Source organism: Larus michahellis, chromosome 3 (genome assembly GCF_964199755.1).
Source record: "Larus michahellis chromosome 3, bLarMic1.1, whole genome shotgun sequence".
Classification (NCBI taxonomy): Eukaryota; Metazoa; Chordata; class Aves; order Charadriiformes; family Laridae; genus Larus; species Larus michahellis.
Genome location: NC_133898.1, coordinates 14,594,178 through 14,611,527, shown reverse-complemented (window position 1 = coordinate 14,611,527; position 17,350 = coordinate 14,594,178). Strand labels below are relative to the sequence as shown.

The window sequence follows — 17,350 nt, the reverse complement described above, 5'->3', positions numbered from 1 at the left end:
AGTGCCTGCAGCTGGGAGCAGAGGGCTGGAAGAAGGGGTGTCTCGGCCCATTCTCCTCCGCCCTGACGCAGCTCGGCCGGGCCGGGCCGGGCCGCGCCGTCCGCAGCGGCGTAACGCCCTCGGTGCTCGGCAGCGACCGACCCGCCCGCCCCGTCCGTGCGGCGCGGTGCGCTGTCTCTTTAAGAGCCTCCCTGCGTGTTTCAATCTCGGAGTGACGCGAGCGCAGTCGGAACGTATGCAAATCAAACGCCCGCCGCCGGCCAATGGGCGCCGGCGCTCGGCTGCCGCCAGCCAATGGGGTGGCGCCTCCCGGCGGGGCGCCGGCTCGCCCCATATAAGGAGCGCCTTCTCCATAAAAGGCAACATTGTATCGCTTTATATGGGGGCGGCGCGGCGCGGCGGGGGCGGCGGCGGAGCGGGGCCGTGAGCGCGGAGCGGGCGGCGGGGCCATGGCGGGGCCGGCCTGACCCGACCCGACCCGACCCGCGCCATCGCCGCCGCGATGTTGCCGAGCCAGGCCGGGGCCGGGAACGGCGCCGCCGCCGCGCTGGCCCGCGGCTCCGGGTTGGGCCGGTCGCCGGTACCGGTGCCGCGTGGGGCGAACGGCGGCGGGGCAGCGGCGGCGGCGGGGCCGCCCGGGGGCCGCCTGGAGCGGGAGGCGTTGTACAGTGGCAGCGAGGGCGACTCGGAGTCGGCCGAGGAGGAGGAGCTGGGCGGCGAGCGGCGCGGCGTGAAGCGTGGCCTGGCCGAGGCGGCGGCGGCGGCGGCGGGGCCCGCGGCAGGAGCGGCGGCGGCCGCCTACAGCGGCGGCGGCGTCGGCGGCGGGGGCGGCGGGGCCGTGAGCGGCGCCAAGCCCGGGAAGAAGACGCGGGGCCGGGTGAAGATCAAGATGGAGTTCATCGACAACAAGCTGCGGCGCTACACCACCTTCAGCAAGAGGAAGACCGGCATCATGAAGAAGGTGCGGCCCCGGGGCTCCGGCCGGCGCGGGGGCGGGGGCGGCCGGGGCTATCGGCTGGCACTCACCTCTCCGTGGCCGGCGGCCCGGCGGGAGCCCTGGCCCCTGGGCGGAGCGCGGCCGGGCCGAGCGGGGAGCCAGCCGGCGGGGCCGTGCCCGGAAACGGCGGCGGCTTCCCGGTCCCGCGGGGCGGGGGGGGCGGCCCGGCAGCGGCTCCTTCCGGGGAGCTGCGCGGGAGGCTCTGGCGGGGCCGCTTGTCGCCGGCGGCCGGTCCCTGGCGTCGGTGGGGCAGCCGGGAGCCGTCACGGATCCCGGGACCGAGGGATGCCGGGCCGGTGGTCCCCAGCCGGTTGTTGGCGCCCGGGGAGGCCCGTCCCGGTGCAGTCTCCAGCCTTCGGTTGGAGCTGACCGGCGCCCCGGTGGCCCTCGGGGGCTTTTCTCCGTAAGCCGTTGGTGGGTGCTATGGTAGTCCTGGGGCACGGCCGGCCTGCCCTGCACCACCAAGGCTGGCCCCTTTGGCCGCGGAAGGGCCTGGCGCCATGTCTCGGTCGGTCCAGAGGGCTCTCCGTGGTTCCTGGTGGCAGGAGCCGTTGTGCAAGGACAGATTAGAAACTTGGGGGGATTTAGTGTGTAGTTGGATGCTGCTGCCTTATCCGCATCGCTGTTGGCGCTCGTAGCATCCTCTGAACGACTGGGCAGTGCTGCGTCCCAGCTGAGCATCCAACTGAGCTCGGCTTTGTGCACCCCGGGGAGGTGGGAATGGCTGTGGGGTACCGCTGGGCACGTCCTGGCTGTGTGGGATGCAGAATGAGGCCATCCTATCTACGGTGGCTTGCGCGAGACTGCTGGGTGTACCATGATGGCATACAAAGAGTGTTCATCCTGGCCCACAGGTCAATCCCGGGGGCGGGTGGTATCCTCACTGCAGGGCTGCTTGGGTGCAGCCAGGCTCAGGACTGTGAAGACTGAAAGGGGAGTCAGGGTCCTGGCCCGGCTGGGGTGTCAGTCAGGGGAAAGAGGCAGCAGAGACACGTGGGCTGAGTAGCATCCTCTCACATGGCTCAATGGAGGTGAGGGGGGGAGGCATCCAGGTGTACCTGGAGAAGCGGGTGGGATGCCCAGAAAGGGGATGGCCCAGCGTCCCCGTGTCCTCGTGCTACTCTCCTGAGGGGACTGGTCTTGTCCTGTGGCCTCTTGGCATGCGCATCCCTTAAGGGAGTGCTGCAGGAGATGGAAACACAGCATGGGGCACTTCAACCTGTAGGCAACCAATCTTGAGTTGGTTTGAGAATCCACAGCTCCTCTGGGGTGACAGGGAGCTGGAGCTGGTGTGAGGAAAAGGAGGGCCATGCTGGGAGCACAGGGACATGCCAGGGACTCTTGTGTCCTGCACTGTACGTGTCCCTGCTGTCTGTGACTCCCTGTTCTTCCCTTGTGCTGCTGGCAGGCCTACGAGCTCTCCACGCTGACGGGCACTCAAGTCCTGCTGCTGGTGGCCAGCGAGACGGGCCATGTGTACACGTTTGCCACACGGAAGCTGCAGCCCATGATCACCAGTGAGACGGGGAAGGCGTTGATCCAAACGTGCCTCAACTCCCCAGACTCGCCCCCGCGCTCGGACCCCACCACTGACCAGCGCATGAGCGCCACGGGCTTTGAGGAGACGGACCTCACCTACCAGGTGTCCGAGTCGGACAGCAGTGGGGAGACCAAGGTAATGTGCCTGTGCACCCTGGGGGGCACGGGCCGTGCCCCTTGGGGCTGTGCTGGGAGCCCTGATCGTCCCCAGCCCTCCTTGAACAGCAGCTTGGGAAGCTGAGGATGGGTCCCCTCTTGCTGCGACTCCAGCGAGCTCGTGTCGTGGCCTCTCAGGGCTGGCTCCTTCCCTTGGCTGGCGGTAGTGGGGGTTCGGAGAGGGAGGGAAGCGGGTGGCAGGTGTCCTGGCCCTGGCCTTTGCAGCGGGGCTCCCCACCGGCCCAGCCCACCCCCCTGGCCAGCTCTCGGCGCCGTTATCTCTCCCCGGGCGTCTCCGTGCTCTTGCACTCATTGATAAAAATTTGATTCTGCCTCCATGGCCTTATAAGGCCTGGTTTCCCTCGCCAGAGTCCCTGGCAGGGCCCCTCACATTCCTTATAAGCTGCAGCTGTCTCTTGCTTTGGTGCTGTTTTGGAAGGGGGCAGGGAGGACATGGGGAATGGAAACATTTCGCTGGACGGGCCGCTTCTGCTCCCTGCCTGGTGTCCCTTGCAGGCGCCGGCCCTTGCCTGCCCGTGTTACTTGTGGCCTCTCGCCCAGGGTGCTGCCGAGGGCCTGCCCGTGGGTGCAGGGTCAGGCAATGGCCCTTTTCTTCTGGAAGGGCCCTGTCTCGTCCCTGCATCCCCTCGTGCTGTTTCTCGGAGCTACTGCTGCTTCCTTTGCAGGCTGGGGCTTAGATCCGCAGGCGCTTGGAGACGGGAGGCGGGGGAGTTTGTGGTGCAAAGCTAGGACGACATGCTGAACTGGGGGTTGTGGCACAGCTTCCCGGGCCTTCCTGGAGTGCTGTTGGGGGCTGTGAGTTGCTGCAGCCCTGCTGTACCCGTGGTCATGGCGTGGGTGCTGGGCTTCCTGCAAAAGCATCTTTTAAGATGAGCTGTGGCCTTGCTCTAGGAGCCCTCTGGCCAACTGTACATGAACCACAGCAGCATCCTTGCCATACAGTAGCCACTGAACATTAAGCAGACAGAACCTGGAGAAGGGTGTTTGGGATCTCTGTGCTGTAATCCCAAAGGCGTCGAGTGCAACCCTGAGATGTGCCCAGTGTGTTTGGGGCTACAGGGGCGTTCAGCTGCGTGTTTGTATCCTGTGGCAGCCCAGCAGCTCTGGTTGTGGTGATGCTGGGTACCCGGCAGCCATGATTCCTCCGTGCCCTCTTCCCTATGTGTGCGCAGTGCAAGCAAAAGCCAAAAACCAAGCAAAAGCTTATAGTTGCTGAGCCCTGAGAAATATAAGCAGTCCCGGAGATCCCTGCAGACAGAGGAGCTGTGGTGGGCCAAGGTGTTGCTGGCTGGAGAGCTCTGTGCTGGAGCCTGTAAGAGTCCCTGGGAAGGCTTCCTGCTGATGAGAGCCCAGCAGCAGTCCTGGCTGTCCCAGTCTGGCAAGACTCCCCTGGGTGCCTCCTAGCGTGAGCTGTGCCAGCCCTTTCCAGTGGGCAAAGGACCCCATTGTCACCAGCAGTTTCTCCATTGTGCAGCCTGTGTCTGTCGAGACTTGTGTCTTTTGGACTTTTCCTAGATGAAAAGGCGAGTCCCGTGGCCATTTTGTAATGAGATCAATTACCTGTGCCTGGAATTATTTGGAGGCGCAGGAAGCGCTGTGCATGGCAGCTGACCTATCCCTGGCACGGAGCTTGTCCACATCATGTCCCTTAAGATTTTCCCTGAAAATGCTGCTGGGTGGCTCCAAAGGAAGTGTGCTTTTGGGGTGCAGTTACTCTGCAGAGGAGATCTTAACGCAGCTTCTCTCTGCCCTCTTTCTCATGCAGCCCCTACTTAATACTCTGCAAGCTCCATCCCAGTACTCACGAGTAGTAATGCTTCATGTGGGGTGCCTTGTGGCCCCAGCCAGCATTTGTTGTGGGGCTGGAGTAGCCCTGTGGCCCTGTCTTCTGATTGACATTCTGGCTAAACCCACCCCTGGCCTGCTGAGAGTTCTTGTCATGGCAAGCCCTGGGGCTGGGGACAGTCCCACCCTGACCCTCCCCAGTCCTACTGTGCCTTCTGCAGGGCTGGAAGCCTGGCTTGGTGCTCTGTCAGAGATCAGCCCAATTCAGATAGACCGAGAAGCCCTCTGAGGGTGAAGGGCGCCTGTGGGTGGGCCATGAGGGGTGGCTGGCATCCTTGCTGAGGGGTGGGTGGTACACAGGGCTGGGTTACAGGTGCCTCATTGGAGGAGGTGGCAGGAAATCAAGTGCCTGGACTGTCAGGTCCAGCCACATAGGATGCTCTGAGAAGGTTGGGCAGTTGCTCCCCAGCCTGCCTGTCAACTCTGTTTCCTGGACTTCTGTAGGGACAAAACCTGCTTGTGTTCGGCTGCTGCAGCAGAGGGGGAAGCGATGCAGCCAGGCTGTTACCTGCAGTCAGCAGCCTGCTGGTATTCCTCTGTGCTGCAGCCAGCAGCAGCTATGAGATGCTCCTGCTGTGCCAAACCCAAACTCCCTGCCATGGAGCTGAGCCTGGACCGCAGCTGGGACTGGGGCACACTGTACTTTCAAGACAGGAGCTATATCCTCACTGTGATACTGTCGTGCCCTGACCTGTCTGATCATTTGCGAGCCCCAAAGGATACAGTGCCCTCATGTAATCTCCTGGGTTTGATTATGTGGGAGAGGGGATTCTGGAGGAAGCTCAGGGGCTCTAGATTGGGATGAGAGCATAGGAGCAGTCCTGATCTGGTCATCTCTTGGGGTGGGGGAAAGGTGGGAATTCCTGCCGCATCTGGAATGCAGACCAGATGTTGGAGACCAGATTGGTATTTCCCACGTACTACCAAGGCCCATTGTCCCACAGTGTCTGCAGAATAATGCTGGATGGTGAGTCTGGGCCATGCTGAACAGCATTGTCCTAGGCAGCCCCCAGAAGCTGTGGCGTGGGGTTGTTTCTGTCCCCAAGACCCTGCTACAGTCCAGGATGGGCATCGGATGGCCTGTTATCCACTCACGCTGTGTAGCATTTATCAAGCGCGCACGGTGGTGTGGGTCTGTGCAGACATCTCCCGACACTACGCTGCACCTCTCTGCTGCGTGTCGATTCCCCAGGCACTGCTCTGCGAAATGAAGTTTGCAGTGAGCTGTGGTGGGGAAGAGATGTGCAGCAGGGTCAGGAAGGGAAGGGACTTCAGGGCTGCTGTGCTGCCTCGGGGCTTCTCCATGGCCTCTTGGGCAATCTCTGCTGAAGGTGACCCATGACTTGGCTCCTACTGAAGGCTGGCCTCATGCATGTAGTCTGGGCTTTGCAGGGTGCTGGGGGGAGCAAGGCGCCCAGGGGCTCTGAGGCATCCCAGACAGGCATGGGGAGGAGGCAATGGGTGTCCAATCCCAAGGTCTCTCCCAGCTCTCTTTCTGTACCGGGAGCTATTGCTGTAGCCCATGAGAAAACACAGCAAAGAATGGAGGAATCTGAGTCTCACCACTGGCAGAGTAGGGAGAGCAGAGATGGGACATGCATAGTTTGAGCCTGCTGGCACAGCTTCCCTCCCAAGCACCTCTGCACAGGTCGTGCTATGAGGTTTGCCCTCATAGTATCAGGGAATACTGAGGTTTGCCCTTGTGCTTTTAGAGAGTCCTTGGAATCCCCCCAAGTAGGATGCTGTGAATCTTTTGGGATGCCTCCTCCAGCCGTGAGAGTTCGGAGAGCGGGAGGATGCTAAGTGCCCTGGCTGCTTGGTGACTATATCTCGGGGTGTTACAGCCTCAGGGCTACGCCTGGGAATGAGGGAGCCTGGCTTTTCCAGCTGGGAACGGGACCCGCCCTGCTCTGCTATGGCTCCCATGGCCTGGTGGGCCGGGGGGAGCTCTGCCCTGTCACCCACGTGGGGAGAGCGCCCACAGCCTCCATGTCCCATGTGGGATGGCAGGAGTTTGTGGTTGAGCTAATGGAAAGTGTCTCTGCTGGGCTCCGCTCTGTTATCACGTGCCTCTTCTAATTCGGACTTCAGGGATTCCGGTGCCAAGGCGGAGGGGCGTTGCTCTCCTCCCTCCCCAGGCCCTGGGGCACAGCTGAGTGCCCGGGATTGGCTCCCCCTGTCCAAAATGGGCTGCCTTCCCTTTTTTAGCTGTTCGTTGAGCTGTGAATTCCTCGTTCCTGGCAGCTTGACAAGCTGGGAACAAGGCTTAGCACGTGGGAGAGCTGGGCCCACCAGCCTGCAGCGGGAGGGGTGGGAGTGTGGCAGCCTTAACTCTTCCCAGGCGTGCCGGCAGCCATGGCAGGGCAGGGGGACAGCAGGTCCCTTGTGGCCTGTGGCGGAACAGTGTATTTGCGGTCTGCTGTTGGCCAGCTGAGCAGGGCAGGAGAGGGGCCATGGAGACCCTGGGCATCCAAAAGGGGATTTGGAGGAAGGAAGCACGGGTATCGTGTTGGCCTGGGTTCGTTCTTCCAGATCCGAGCCGCGTCCAGCCACATGCGTTGTGGCTGCGGAAACTGGGGTGTTACATGCCCTGCAGCCTGGCATACATGTTCCTCCCGTGTTCCCAAGTCCAGGTGGCCAGCCTCTCAGGCTAGCATTTGCCCAGCCTGGGGCACTTTTCCTCCTGGTGCTCAGCTTCCCTGGCGATGCTGTCCTCAGGCAGGCACAGGGCTCCGACACTCCTTGCAGGACTGTGGTGCGTGTTGGCTGTAGCTAACATGTGGGGTCCCTCGGAAGCATTTGCCTCATGCCGATCTCCTGCTGGTGCACCGGCAAATGGGTGCTTCCCCTTTGCTCCGGGAGATTTGTGGAAGTATTCCTCAGGGCCTGCCAAAGCGGCTGTCAGGACTGGGCTCGGGCCACCCTGGTGTCCGGGTTTGGCCTTGCTCACCTCTCCCTTGCTGTTTTTGGTGTACGGCTGCCTTTAAGAGCCAGTTCTCGGCTAATTCTTGGCCATGTGTTTCCTGCCATAAGGGAAGTGGTGTGTGTTCCTGACAGGAGACAGTGTGTTTGCCTTTACGTCTGTCCCTGCAAGGGCTGCTTTTGCCTGGTGTGTGCCAAAAAAGAGGCTGTTCTCTTCTTGGAGGCTACGGGGACTCCTGGGGAGGGGAAGGGTTGCTTCGTCCCCTGTTGTCTTGCAGGGAAGTCTCTCAGGGGACCCGTGTGGCCCTGGGCTTGTATCCAAGGTTTACGCTGAGCTCTCTCCAGCTCTCCTCATGCTGCATTATTGGGCACAGTCTCCTCATGTTTGTACAAGTAACTCCTCTCTGCTACCTTGGCTCTGCTCCGCGTGCTGGCAGCAGGCTATGGGGTATGGTTTAGCACGGGGATGCAACCTACGGAGCCTGGTTTGATCTCATGGGTGCGCGTTGACCAGATCCAAGGCCTGGTCTGAGTTGTCACAATCTCTCCTTCCCCAGGACGCACTGAAACCAGCGTTCACTGTCACCAACCTGCCGGGGACAACGTCCACCATCCAGACCGCCCCCACCACCTCGACCTCCATGCAGGTCAGCAGTGGCCCGTCATTCCCCATCACTAATTACCTGGCGCCAGTGTCTGCCAGCATCAGCCCCAATGCCGTCACCAGTGCCAACGGGACAGTGCTGAAGACTACTGGAGCCAGTGCAGTGACATCTGGGGGCCTCATGCCGATACCCACCGGCTTCACCCTCATGTCAGGTCAGTGCCTTTAGGGGCTGAGGACTGCATCCATCCGTCTCTGCACCTGGAGTGTGTTGCTGCTCTCTCCAGAGGAGAGGGGACCTAGTGACAGGAGGAAACAGAGTGGTTGCTGCTGTAGGGTGAACCTGGCTGGGATTCCTTGCTCGAGCCCAGCCAGGCCAGTGGCTGGAGAAGTGTCATGTAGTGACTGTTTCCTTAGAGTGCTGCTAGCTGGCCCTGCGGCTGGGAAGGGCACAGTGTCAGGGAGCTGAGCTGGGACCCCAGGGCAGCACCGAGAAGCCTGGAGGGAGTGAAAAGAGCTGGTGGTGACAAAGCCTTTCTTTCTCCCTCCTTTCGGCAGGTGCTTCCCTTTCTCCGGGGACCCCTACCATTCCTCTCACTCAGTTACAGCCGCACTCCCTGGCTCTTTCCAGCCAGCAGGGCCAGGTGGTCACGGGTACGGCTGGACAGCTGCAGCAGGCACAACAGACAGTCTTCCGCTTCCCTGCCAGAGCTGGAGGGCAGATCGTGTCGCTGACAGGTCAGCACTCGCTTCTCCTCCGCTTGCTTGAGATGGGGGGATGGAGGTGTCTGTGGGGGTCCTGGTCCTGGCCAGAGAGCTGACCCCCAACTGAGGTGGGAGCGCAGAGGAGGCAGAGCGCAGGGCACCCTGGCTGTGGGGGAGAGAAGGGAAGACAGGGCACAGAATGCTTGGCATATGCAGGAGCAGCATCCTGGGGGGATACAGACCAAGGGAAGCAGCGGGTTGTCAGTCTCCTGCCCCAGGGTTTGCCCTGTGGCTGGCAAATGCAGAGGAGATAGGTCCCTAGTGCAGCTGTGCTAAGGCTGAACTGTGCTGCTAGAAGGACTGATGGGAGGAGACCACAGGGGCTTAGACACCCAACGGATGCTTTTTTGAGTGCTGGCATTTGGCTCTGAGCAGCTGCCCTTGCTTTTGTGTTTGGATCTGCAGTCAGTCACTGAACCACGGTGCAGAGGATAGATTAGGAGAGACCCAGAGCGGAGGAGGGAGTGGTGCTGCTGTGCTGCCTTGTGTACAGTGTCCTTTGTAGGAGCTTCTTGTTGTGCTGAGTCAAGGATCTCCAGGTATTGCACTGGGGCTGGGCATGCTCCTGGATGGAGTTTCAGAGCAGGGCTAGGCTCTACTTTGTGGGGGCAGCCATCATCTGGGGTCTGGCACTGAGAGCGATACAGTATTTCTTGTGTCCTGCCTGTTTGTGCCCAAGTCGATGAGTCTGATAGCCTGCATGCTTTCTTGGAGCCCTTAACGGCTCCTGTGGGCCCAGGCAGACAGCGTGATCCCATGCAAGGGGACGGAATTTACCTTGTGATCTGTAGGAGCTAAGAGAATAATGGATGTGTGTCTCTGTTGTATGGTGTGTGAGGAGATGCCCAGTCTGAGTGAGGTCGTTGGTGATTCCTGGCCTTTGCCATCCCTTGCTCTTCCCTCTGGAGACAGGACCTGAGCCTGACGGGGAGCTTTCTGTGCCGAGCTCTGTCTCTGGAGCTGAAGAGCTTTGCAGTGAGCGGGCTGGGCCGGAGGCTGTGTGGCCATGCCCCTGCAGCTCTGGGGTGCACGCCGTGTGGCCCAGTGGTCTCTAATCCCTGTGTTAGGGCACTGCAATGTCCTCGAGGCTACAAGCCGGGTGAGATAGCTGTTCCCCGAGTGCTCTGGGGGCGATGGAGCTGTGCTCTGGAGTGTGAAGACAGCAAGCCCTAGCTGGGCTGGTCGTTTGGGTTCTTGGAGTTCTGCTTGGTGCAGTGAGATGATCCTTGTGGGGCTGGCTGAGCGTGGGCAGTGCTGGGGGCATGTGCTGGGCCCTCTCCTCCCAACGTCTTCTGCGCTGTGTCTTGGTGGATCCAGCAATGCTGAGGAGGGCCCCAGACATTCCTGAGCCATGCCTGGGAGCTGGACAAAAGCTGCTGTGGCCTTTTCTTTTCTCTCTGGAGCCCTGTAGGCCAGCTAACCCTTCCTTGGCCCCTGTGTGCCAGGAAAGAGGGGGTTTTAGCTTGCTCTTTGGGGCAGGGCCTGGTTTCTACCAGGTGCTGGTTTTGGCAAGCCTTCCCCAGCTCCAGTGCAGAGCCACACTGCAGAGCTGTGTGCGGCCAGAGAGGGACTGGAGGGCTTTCGCATGGCCCAATGTGCCTGTATCCCTGCTGAGCCACAGGCTCATGGGCTCCTCTCTCACCTCAGGTGGTACCATGGCTCAGCAGGTCCCAGTCCAGGCCATCCAGGTGCACCAGGCACCGCAGCAAACGTCTCCCTCTAGTGACAGCAGCACTGACCTTACCCAGACCTCTTCCAGCGGAACAGGTAATTTGGACGTTATGGTAACCACGTTCTGTCTTCTTTCCTAACCACTGCTGATAACAACCCACACCAATAGACCTCACACCTGCTCCTTGCCCAAGATCCTTCTTCAGACCAACTCTATCCCAGCCTTTCTGACAGCTTCCCAGGTGTATTTATCCCTGTTGCTAGCCCCTGGGCTATGCTGTGTCTAGGTAGGGCACCTTACAAAGGGTTTCAGAGACTTTCCAGATACATCATCTGCTATTACTTGCAGCATGGGGCTCGGAACCGGTTGCCCAGTTCTCAGATGGTTTCTTAGTGAGCCAGCATTGTCCCTAGCACATGGCACTGGCTCACATCTATTTGAGATTTTTACTGTATATGCGGAGGACACCTCTGCTGTCAGCAAAATCTGAGTTCAGCGCCGAGCGCAGGCTGAATCCAGTTCAACAGTGTTATTAAAGCTTCATCAGGCAACTCGTATCTTAAGTTGAATCCAGTCCTGGGATACTTGGCTACTGTGCTTTTCTGTCCTCTCATACTCGCTCATGAAAGGAGAGGTTTGAACTCTCCTGCCTGTTCCCTGGGGCTTTTCCCCAGGAGCTTGGGAGAGCAAGATGGGTATCACCATGCACCTGCTGCTTCGGGACAGCATGCTAAGGGTGGCTGAGGGAGGGATGCTGAGCAGGTGTGTGAGTGTAGCAAGGTTCCTTTCGTGTGGCTCACGTGTAGTCTGTCCTGGTGCCAGTGACCCTCCCGGCGACCATCATGACGTCGTCTGTGCCAACCACTGTGGGTGGCCACATGATGTACCCCAGCCCACATGCAGTGATGTACGCGCCCACATCTGGCCTTGCGGACGGTGGACTCGCAGTCCTCAACGCTTTTTCACAAGCGCCCTCAGCGATGCAGGTGTCCCACGGCCAGGTCCAGGATCAGGGTAAGACAGCTGTCTGTCAATACTCCCTTGAGTGCTCTGACACCCTGATTTTTCTCCTTCTCATATGTATTTATGCTGTCTGTTAATTTCAGAGAATTTGCTTCTAAGTAGTCCTAGTGGCTGTACAAAGGCCTGGCAAGGGGGATGCTTGATGCATGCTTTTAGATCCTGCCGTTCTCCTATGCAAAGGATTGCTTGAGCCGTTTGCTGGGGAAAAAGGGTGAAGTTTGCTGTGGTGGGTGGCATATGGGGCAGGCAGTGGAGGGAGCTAGGAGACTCTGGAGAGGATGTGTGGTTGCACTAGGGGGCAAAGCAGCATGAAGCCACGCAGGCAAGACTTGGATTGAGAGCTTGTGCCTGCTTCTCCCAGCATTTGGAAAGCTAGCGCATGTGGCTTTCTCTGGTGATGCCTCCATGCGTGCAAACAGGCACATTCACCCTTGTGAACCCCCATGGAGCTCAGAGAAAGGACCCATGGAGAAGGACTGGTTAAGGGACGGTGTCATTTGTGCTCTCTCTCTGTGGCAGGTGGCGTCCCCCAAGTGTTCCTGACAGCCCCATCAGGCACCGTTCAGATCCCGGTCTCAGCTGTCCAGCTTCACCAGGTAGGTGGAGAGTGGTACTCATGGGTGTTCAGGGGGTGTCCTTGCTCTGCCCGTGCCTGTACACCCTTTGTAAGTCTGGGCAGAACCAGGCCCTTGGGTAGGGCCAGTCCTCACGTCTGGGAAAGATGTCAGTGCCACCCACCCTTGGATGAGGAAGTCTTGCCCTCCTTGGACAGGTGCCCAGAGAGGAGAGTGCCACCCTGGCTGCTGGCACACACGGTCTCAGGGCATGCTGTCCCCCAGTGCTTCCTCCTCCCTTTTCTCTCTAGATGGCTGTCATCGGGCAGCAGAGCAGCAGTGGCAGCAGCCTGACGGAGCTGCAGGTGGTCAACTTGGACACCTCACACAGCGCCAAGAGTGACTGAGAGGCCTCTGCTGCCGGCCTTGTGCTGTCCCTGGCTTGTCATGCCGGTGCTGGGGCTGGTGGCAATTCCTTCTCGTACAGACTGCACCAGTTATTTATTGTTGCCTTTTCACGTTTCCTTCATCCACACATGCACACACACACACACACACACATACACACACACGCACCCACTCACCCCCCCCATACACACACAGGCATGCGCGTGGGGCTGCAGGACCCACCTGGGCTGGAGCTGTGCTGGAGCCATGCAGGGCTTGGGAGCGTTTGGATGCTGCGATAGCTGTGCTTGTCTCACGCCAGCCAAAGAAACGTGTCTCTTGAGGAGAGGATTGCTCTGCGCTGTAAATAAGTACTGCGGGCCATGCTCAGCTGGAGGCTCCGGCTCCTTCTGGGCGCTCCGAGTCACCTTGCCCATGAGTGTTTGCTCTGCGCGGGGCTTAGCTCAGACCCAGAGCCGTCCTGCGAGCGCAGCTTGGAGCAGAGCGGGCCGAGGCTGTGCTGCTGGCCTCAGCAATGTGCCTTTGTGGGGGTGAAGGGTTCTGGCCGCAGCAACTCGCCCTGGGCTCTGGACAGGGGCGAGTGGCCAGCTTGCATGTGCATCTCTGGGCCTGCGTGCCCTCCCTCTGGAGGGCAGGGCACAGCCTGCGGCAGATGGCCCAGTCCTCCTTGTATGCGCTACAGCGAGCCCTCTGCCCTCAGTGCCTCCTTGCTGGGCTGCCCGGCAGACTTGCAGCCTGCCTGGCTCTGCCCGGGCGGCCGCCCTCCCGCAGCTGAGGTGGTCAGTGGATGCCCAGGAGCACAACGATGCCCCGGGAGAGCTCCTGGGGGGGCTCCGTGGCCAGCCTAGCCCCACACTCTCTTCTTAGCCCTCGCACTGCTTGCGGACTCCGTACACCCAGGGGAACGTGGCTGGGTCTTTCCCACATCCCCCTGCAGCTCCAGCCAACGCTTTCTGAATTTCTGTGTCTGATGCAAGTTGGAGAAACAACTCAAGTGTCAAAGGGAAGAGCCCCATGGGGCACTGAGCTCCTGGGTAGGCGGCAGGCTCTTCCTCTGAGTGCCAGGGTGACCTGCAGGCCATCCTGGGCTGTGGAGGAGCAGCTGCGATGCCTGTTGCGGGCTCAGCAAGGCCGGGGGAGAAGGGCTGGAGCATGCTTGGTCCTGCATGGGAGTTGCTGTGAATGGCTCTGCTACCTAGCCCTGTCCCTGGAGGGAGAGTGAGCAAGTGAGAGAAGCTGCTGAATCTTTAGGGGAAGAAGCAGCTACTGTAACTTTTTTTTTTTTAAGTTAAAGACAAAAGAAGCCTTGGAGAAAAAAGAAAAAAAAAAAAAAGAAAAAAAAAAAAGAAAATGACTTTATTTTTCTAAGTGTTAAACTCAGTATTTATGTAATTCTTTAAGGAATAAAAGTTTGGCTCCTGTACAGTTTTCATGGGGTTTGTACCAGGGGGATGGGAGAGGGGTGGGTGGGCATGGAGGCAGGAAAGGGGCCTTGCTTTTGAGTTTGTATTGTAACTTTGGACATGTTCCCTCAGCATTAGCGTTTAAGCTGCACTCTCCACCCACCAGCGTGTGCCAGGGGATCAAGCTGAACAGAGTGGGATGCTTGTTTCCCTCTACCTGTACTGAGGACTCCATACCCATCATTTTGGGCTTAACGGGCACAAGGCAAGTGAAGCAGTGGCCGTTCTCTAGAAGTGGGAAACCCATCCCTCAGGAGCAAGGGGCTTGCAGTGTGCCTGGGAGCCAGAGATGGGCTGGGGTTCCTGATGGCCACCCTGTTCACCTCTGGTCCTGGGACCTCTGGCGCTTGTTACTGCTTTTGGTGTGGAGCAGTGCTACCTGTGCCTAAGGGATATGGGCATCCCCACTCCTCCCTGGGTGGCGAGTGGCTAGCAGTGGCTGATCCCTGCTTTCCCCTGCTCACTCTGCGGGTAGCATCTCCTGGACTCCTAGCTGATGATCTGGGCTGTAGTTTCCCCTCTACGGCAGTTCCTTAGTGCACAGACATGGACAGGTCCCCTCCAAGCCCCCTGTGCAAAGAGCTCCCGGAACGGTCTTTTCAGCCCTCTGTCTGTTATGCAGCCTGGGAAGGACTCGTGGGGAGTGGGGTTGGCCCGTCTGGTGAGAGTGACATTGCATGCTGCCTCCCCTTAGCATCCTTGCTCTGAGAGCGATGCGTACCCCGCAGCTCGGAGCACGTGGGAGTGCTGTGCCATGTGGCATCGCTAGGTATATGAAAGCTGCTCAGTGATGCTTCCAAAACAAGGCTGGGTACCTAGGAGTTCTTCCAGGGAGAAGGATGGGATTGGGGTTTGCGTTGTCCTTTGCCCCAGCACATCACTGTGGCCTGGCTTTGCTCCGCTTTGCTTGTGCTAGCAGGGTGGAGCAGAGCTGTTGGGCCAGGATGGCAGCAGTGCCCCTGCTGCTGCAGGGGGTCTGCATCCCCTCCCTGGCTCCCCAAAGGCAACTGCTGGTTAAACGCTAATGGTGTATTTTATTTAAGTGCAGACTTGTAAGAACACTTGTGTATCAGGGATGAAATGGCATTTATTGTGTGGTGACATTTTTAGTTCATTTTACTGGTTTGAGGGTTGTGTGTGTGTGCGTGTGTGTGTGCGCGTGTGTACGCATAAGTGTGTGTGGGATTATTTTTTTTTTTTTTTCCCTCCAGTTTCCAGGGTTGTGTTTCTGGAAGGATGTGGAAGTAATCACAGTACTATGTACAGAGCTTTCTTTTGTATTAAAAAAAAAAAAAATTACTCTTTCAATAAATGTTATCATTTTGTGCACAGATTTGGGATCTCGGCTGTGCTTTGCGGGAGGGGATGACACGCACCTTAGGTAGGGCCAATGAAGGGGGATCAGAGGCAGATTCCTGCATCTGTGTACTACGGCGGGTGGGGGGCTTGTATGGACACGATGTGGCAAAGAGGGGCTCTTTGCAAAAGTCTCCGTCCCCGCTGCCTCCTGCATAGGTGAGACCTGACCAGCTGGACTTGTACTGTGGGAGTCCCAGAGACAGTGGGTGGGCCAGAGGGGGCCTGTGGTGGAGAGCAGGGCTGTGAGGGCTGTCCTTTCTGAAAGCTCGGGAACGGTGCTGGTGAGCAGAGCATGGCGTCCAATCAGAAGAAATAAAAACCAGGAGTGAGGAGGAACGGGGACTTTCGGAAAAGAATTGTTCTAATTCAGGAGTGTTAACAGGGAGGAGCAGGAGGACCCTGAAGCAAGAGTTAAACCCGGGAGGGCAAACAGCCCGTGTTGCTTATGGGATAGTTATGCAACAACTAAAGCCTAGGAAAAGGAATTTTTGCTATTGTAACATCAAAGAAAAGATGATCCCCAGGCCTGGCGCCAGGTGGACTATGTATTGATAACCTACCACAAACCGAAGGAGGATAGAGATATTTTTTTAGTAGTGACAGAGGTATTTCCAGGATAGATAAAAAGTTTTGTGTGATGCTGATGTTAAGGTAGTGTTTACCTGATATGGTACTCAACAGATAAGGGATGCTGGCCAAGGCCGTGTCATGCAACCGGCATCTCAGAGCATCCAGACGTGGTGGTGGGTGGGTGCAGTACCATCCCCAGGCCTTTGGACAAGGAGAGAGAACCAACTGGGCTTTGAAATAAACCAGTTGAAAGGCCGCAGGCAGAACAGCTTCCTCTGATGTTGACAGGTGTCTGATCCAGTTCTCCAATGAAAATGAGGTTGTTTCCCCTCCCCTCTTCCAAGTCCGTTACTTGTGGACACCTGGTGTCTTTAAGGATGGAGCTTAACTATTGTCTTCAAGAGGCCCAGGGCCAGGACTGTGAAATTCCCTGCAGAAAACTGCTATTCAAAGTCCAAACCAGAGAGGCATTACTTAAAGTCAGGTCAGAGGCGGATGCCTGTAGGCCCCTAGAAGCCAGGACAAGGGCACATGGAGGCTCAGTAAACCGCCTAAAGGTGGGAAAGAAACCAAAGGGAGAAGGGCTCGTTATGATCATCAGTGCTGCTGGGTCAACGGTACGCCAGCTAAAAATGCAACTACTAGCCTCTACATAGCATCGGGTCCTGGAGCAGATACCAGTGTAATGTAAGGAAAACTTAGCACTGGTAAAAGTCTGTGCGGCAGAGGGACTGCACTATTCGTCGCAGCGCGATTTGAAGAAAATACATCTCAGTGTAGCAGAAGAGAAGGCTGTAAAGCGCTTAGGAGCAAAACACAGATGAAATGGCTCTTTCCCCACTGGGAGGGGAGGTGCTTCACTTCAACGGGTTACACCACAGCCAGCCCCATGGTCAGCATGCCTACGCGGATACGTCTCGTGGTTCAGCACCACAAACCCCATGTACACAGGGGTCTGTGTGGGACATATAAAACTCCTAACATGGAGCAAGACACCACAGACATAACCTTTATTTTTAGGATAAATGACTAAGCATGGCATCAAGACGATCAGAGCCAAGAACATAAGCAGAGCATATAAATACCACAGGAAACATCTCAGCATCACAAACAAGATGCCTGTGTCCTATCCGGCCACCGCCATTTATTGTTGGTGACAATTTTGGCTACGGGATGTTGCCAGCTGATGTACCAGCCAACGTTACCAGCCAGGCTGCGTTTCCCACTTCAGAGCATTATCACCACCTCGTGTTTGTGACATTAAACACAGCAGCGTTGCAGGTGCAGCACATGCACAAAATAACAGTTGCCAAGAACAGAGGAAAAGAGCAATGGTTATGTGCATGGTGTCAGCTTTTATGTAGTTGCGTGGCATTTAGGAAGTTATTTTCCCCTTCATTAATGCAAATACACTGTGTTTATCTCTACAAGAGATGAAGTGGCTTGTAAAGG

The 17,350-nt window shown here is 58.1% G+C and overlaps 1 protein-coding gene across 3 annotated transcripts; it reads left to right on the top strand.

Annotated features, from left to right (window-relative positions):
- Window positions 1-395: 395 nt before the first annotated feature.
- On the top strand, window positions 396-15,302 carry SRF (serum response factor). 3 transcript variants are annotated; one of them, XM_074578717.1, is made up of 8 exons: window positions 396-961; window positions 2,406-2,672; window positions 8,038-8,299; window positions 8,643-8,822; window positions 10,497-10,616; window positions 11,344-11,535; window positions 12,064-12,140; window positions 12,410-15,302. In XM_074578717.1, exons 1-8 carry the CDS (start codon window positions 503-505, stop codon window positions 12,503-12,505), a joined length of 1,653 nt encoding a protein of 550 aa, XP_074434818.1. In that variant the 5' UTR covers window positions 396-502; the 3' UTR covers window positions 12,506-15,302. The 3 variants fall into 3 exon arrangements, with proteins under 3 accessions (XP_074434818.1, XP_074434819.1, XP_074434821.1); XM_074578718.1 differs by lacking the exon at window positions 8,643-8,822; XM_074578720.1 differs by lacking the exons at window positions 10,497-10,616; window positions 11,344-11,535; window positions 12,064-12,140; window positions 12,410-15,302 and adding an exon at window positions 9,255-9,363.
- Window positions 15,303-17,350: the final 2,048 nt, after the last annotated feature.

What these genes read in the sequence shown, in the direction of transcription:
- SRF (XM_074578717.1), top strand. Translation starts at nt 503, where the DNA reads ATGTTGCCGAGCCAGGCCGGGGCCGGGAACGGCGCCGCCGCCGCGCTG. An exon ending in ACAGCAGTGGGGAGACCAAG is followed by an intron (nt 2,673 to 8,037) that starts GTAATGTGCCTG and finishes CTCCTTCCCCAG; the next exon opens with GACGCACTGAAACCAGCGTT. An exon ending in CGGCCAGGTCCAGGATCAGG is followed by an intron (nt 11,536 to 12,063) that starts GTAAGACAGCTG and finishes TCTCTGTGGCAG; the next exon opens with GTGGCGTCCCCCAAGTGTTC.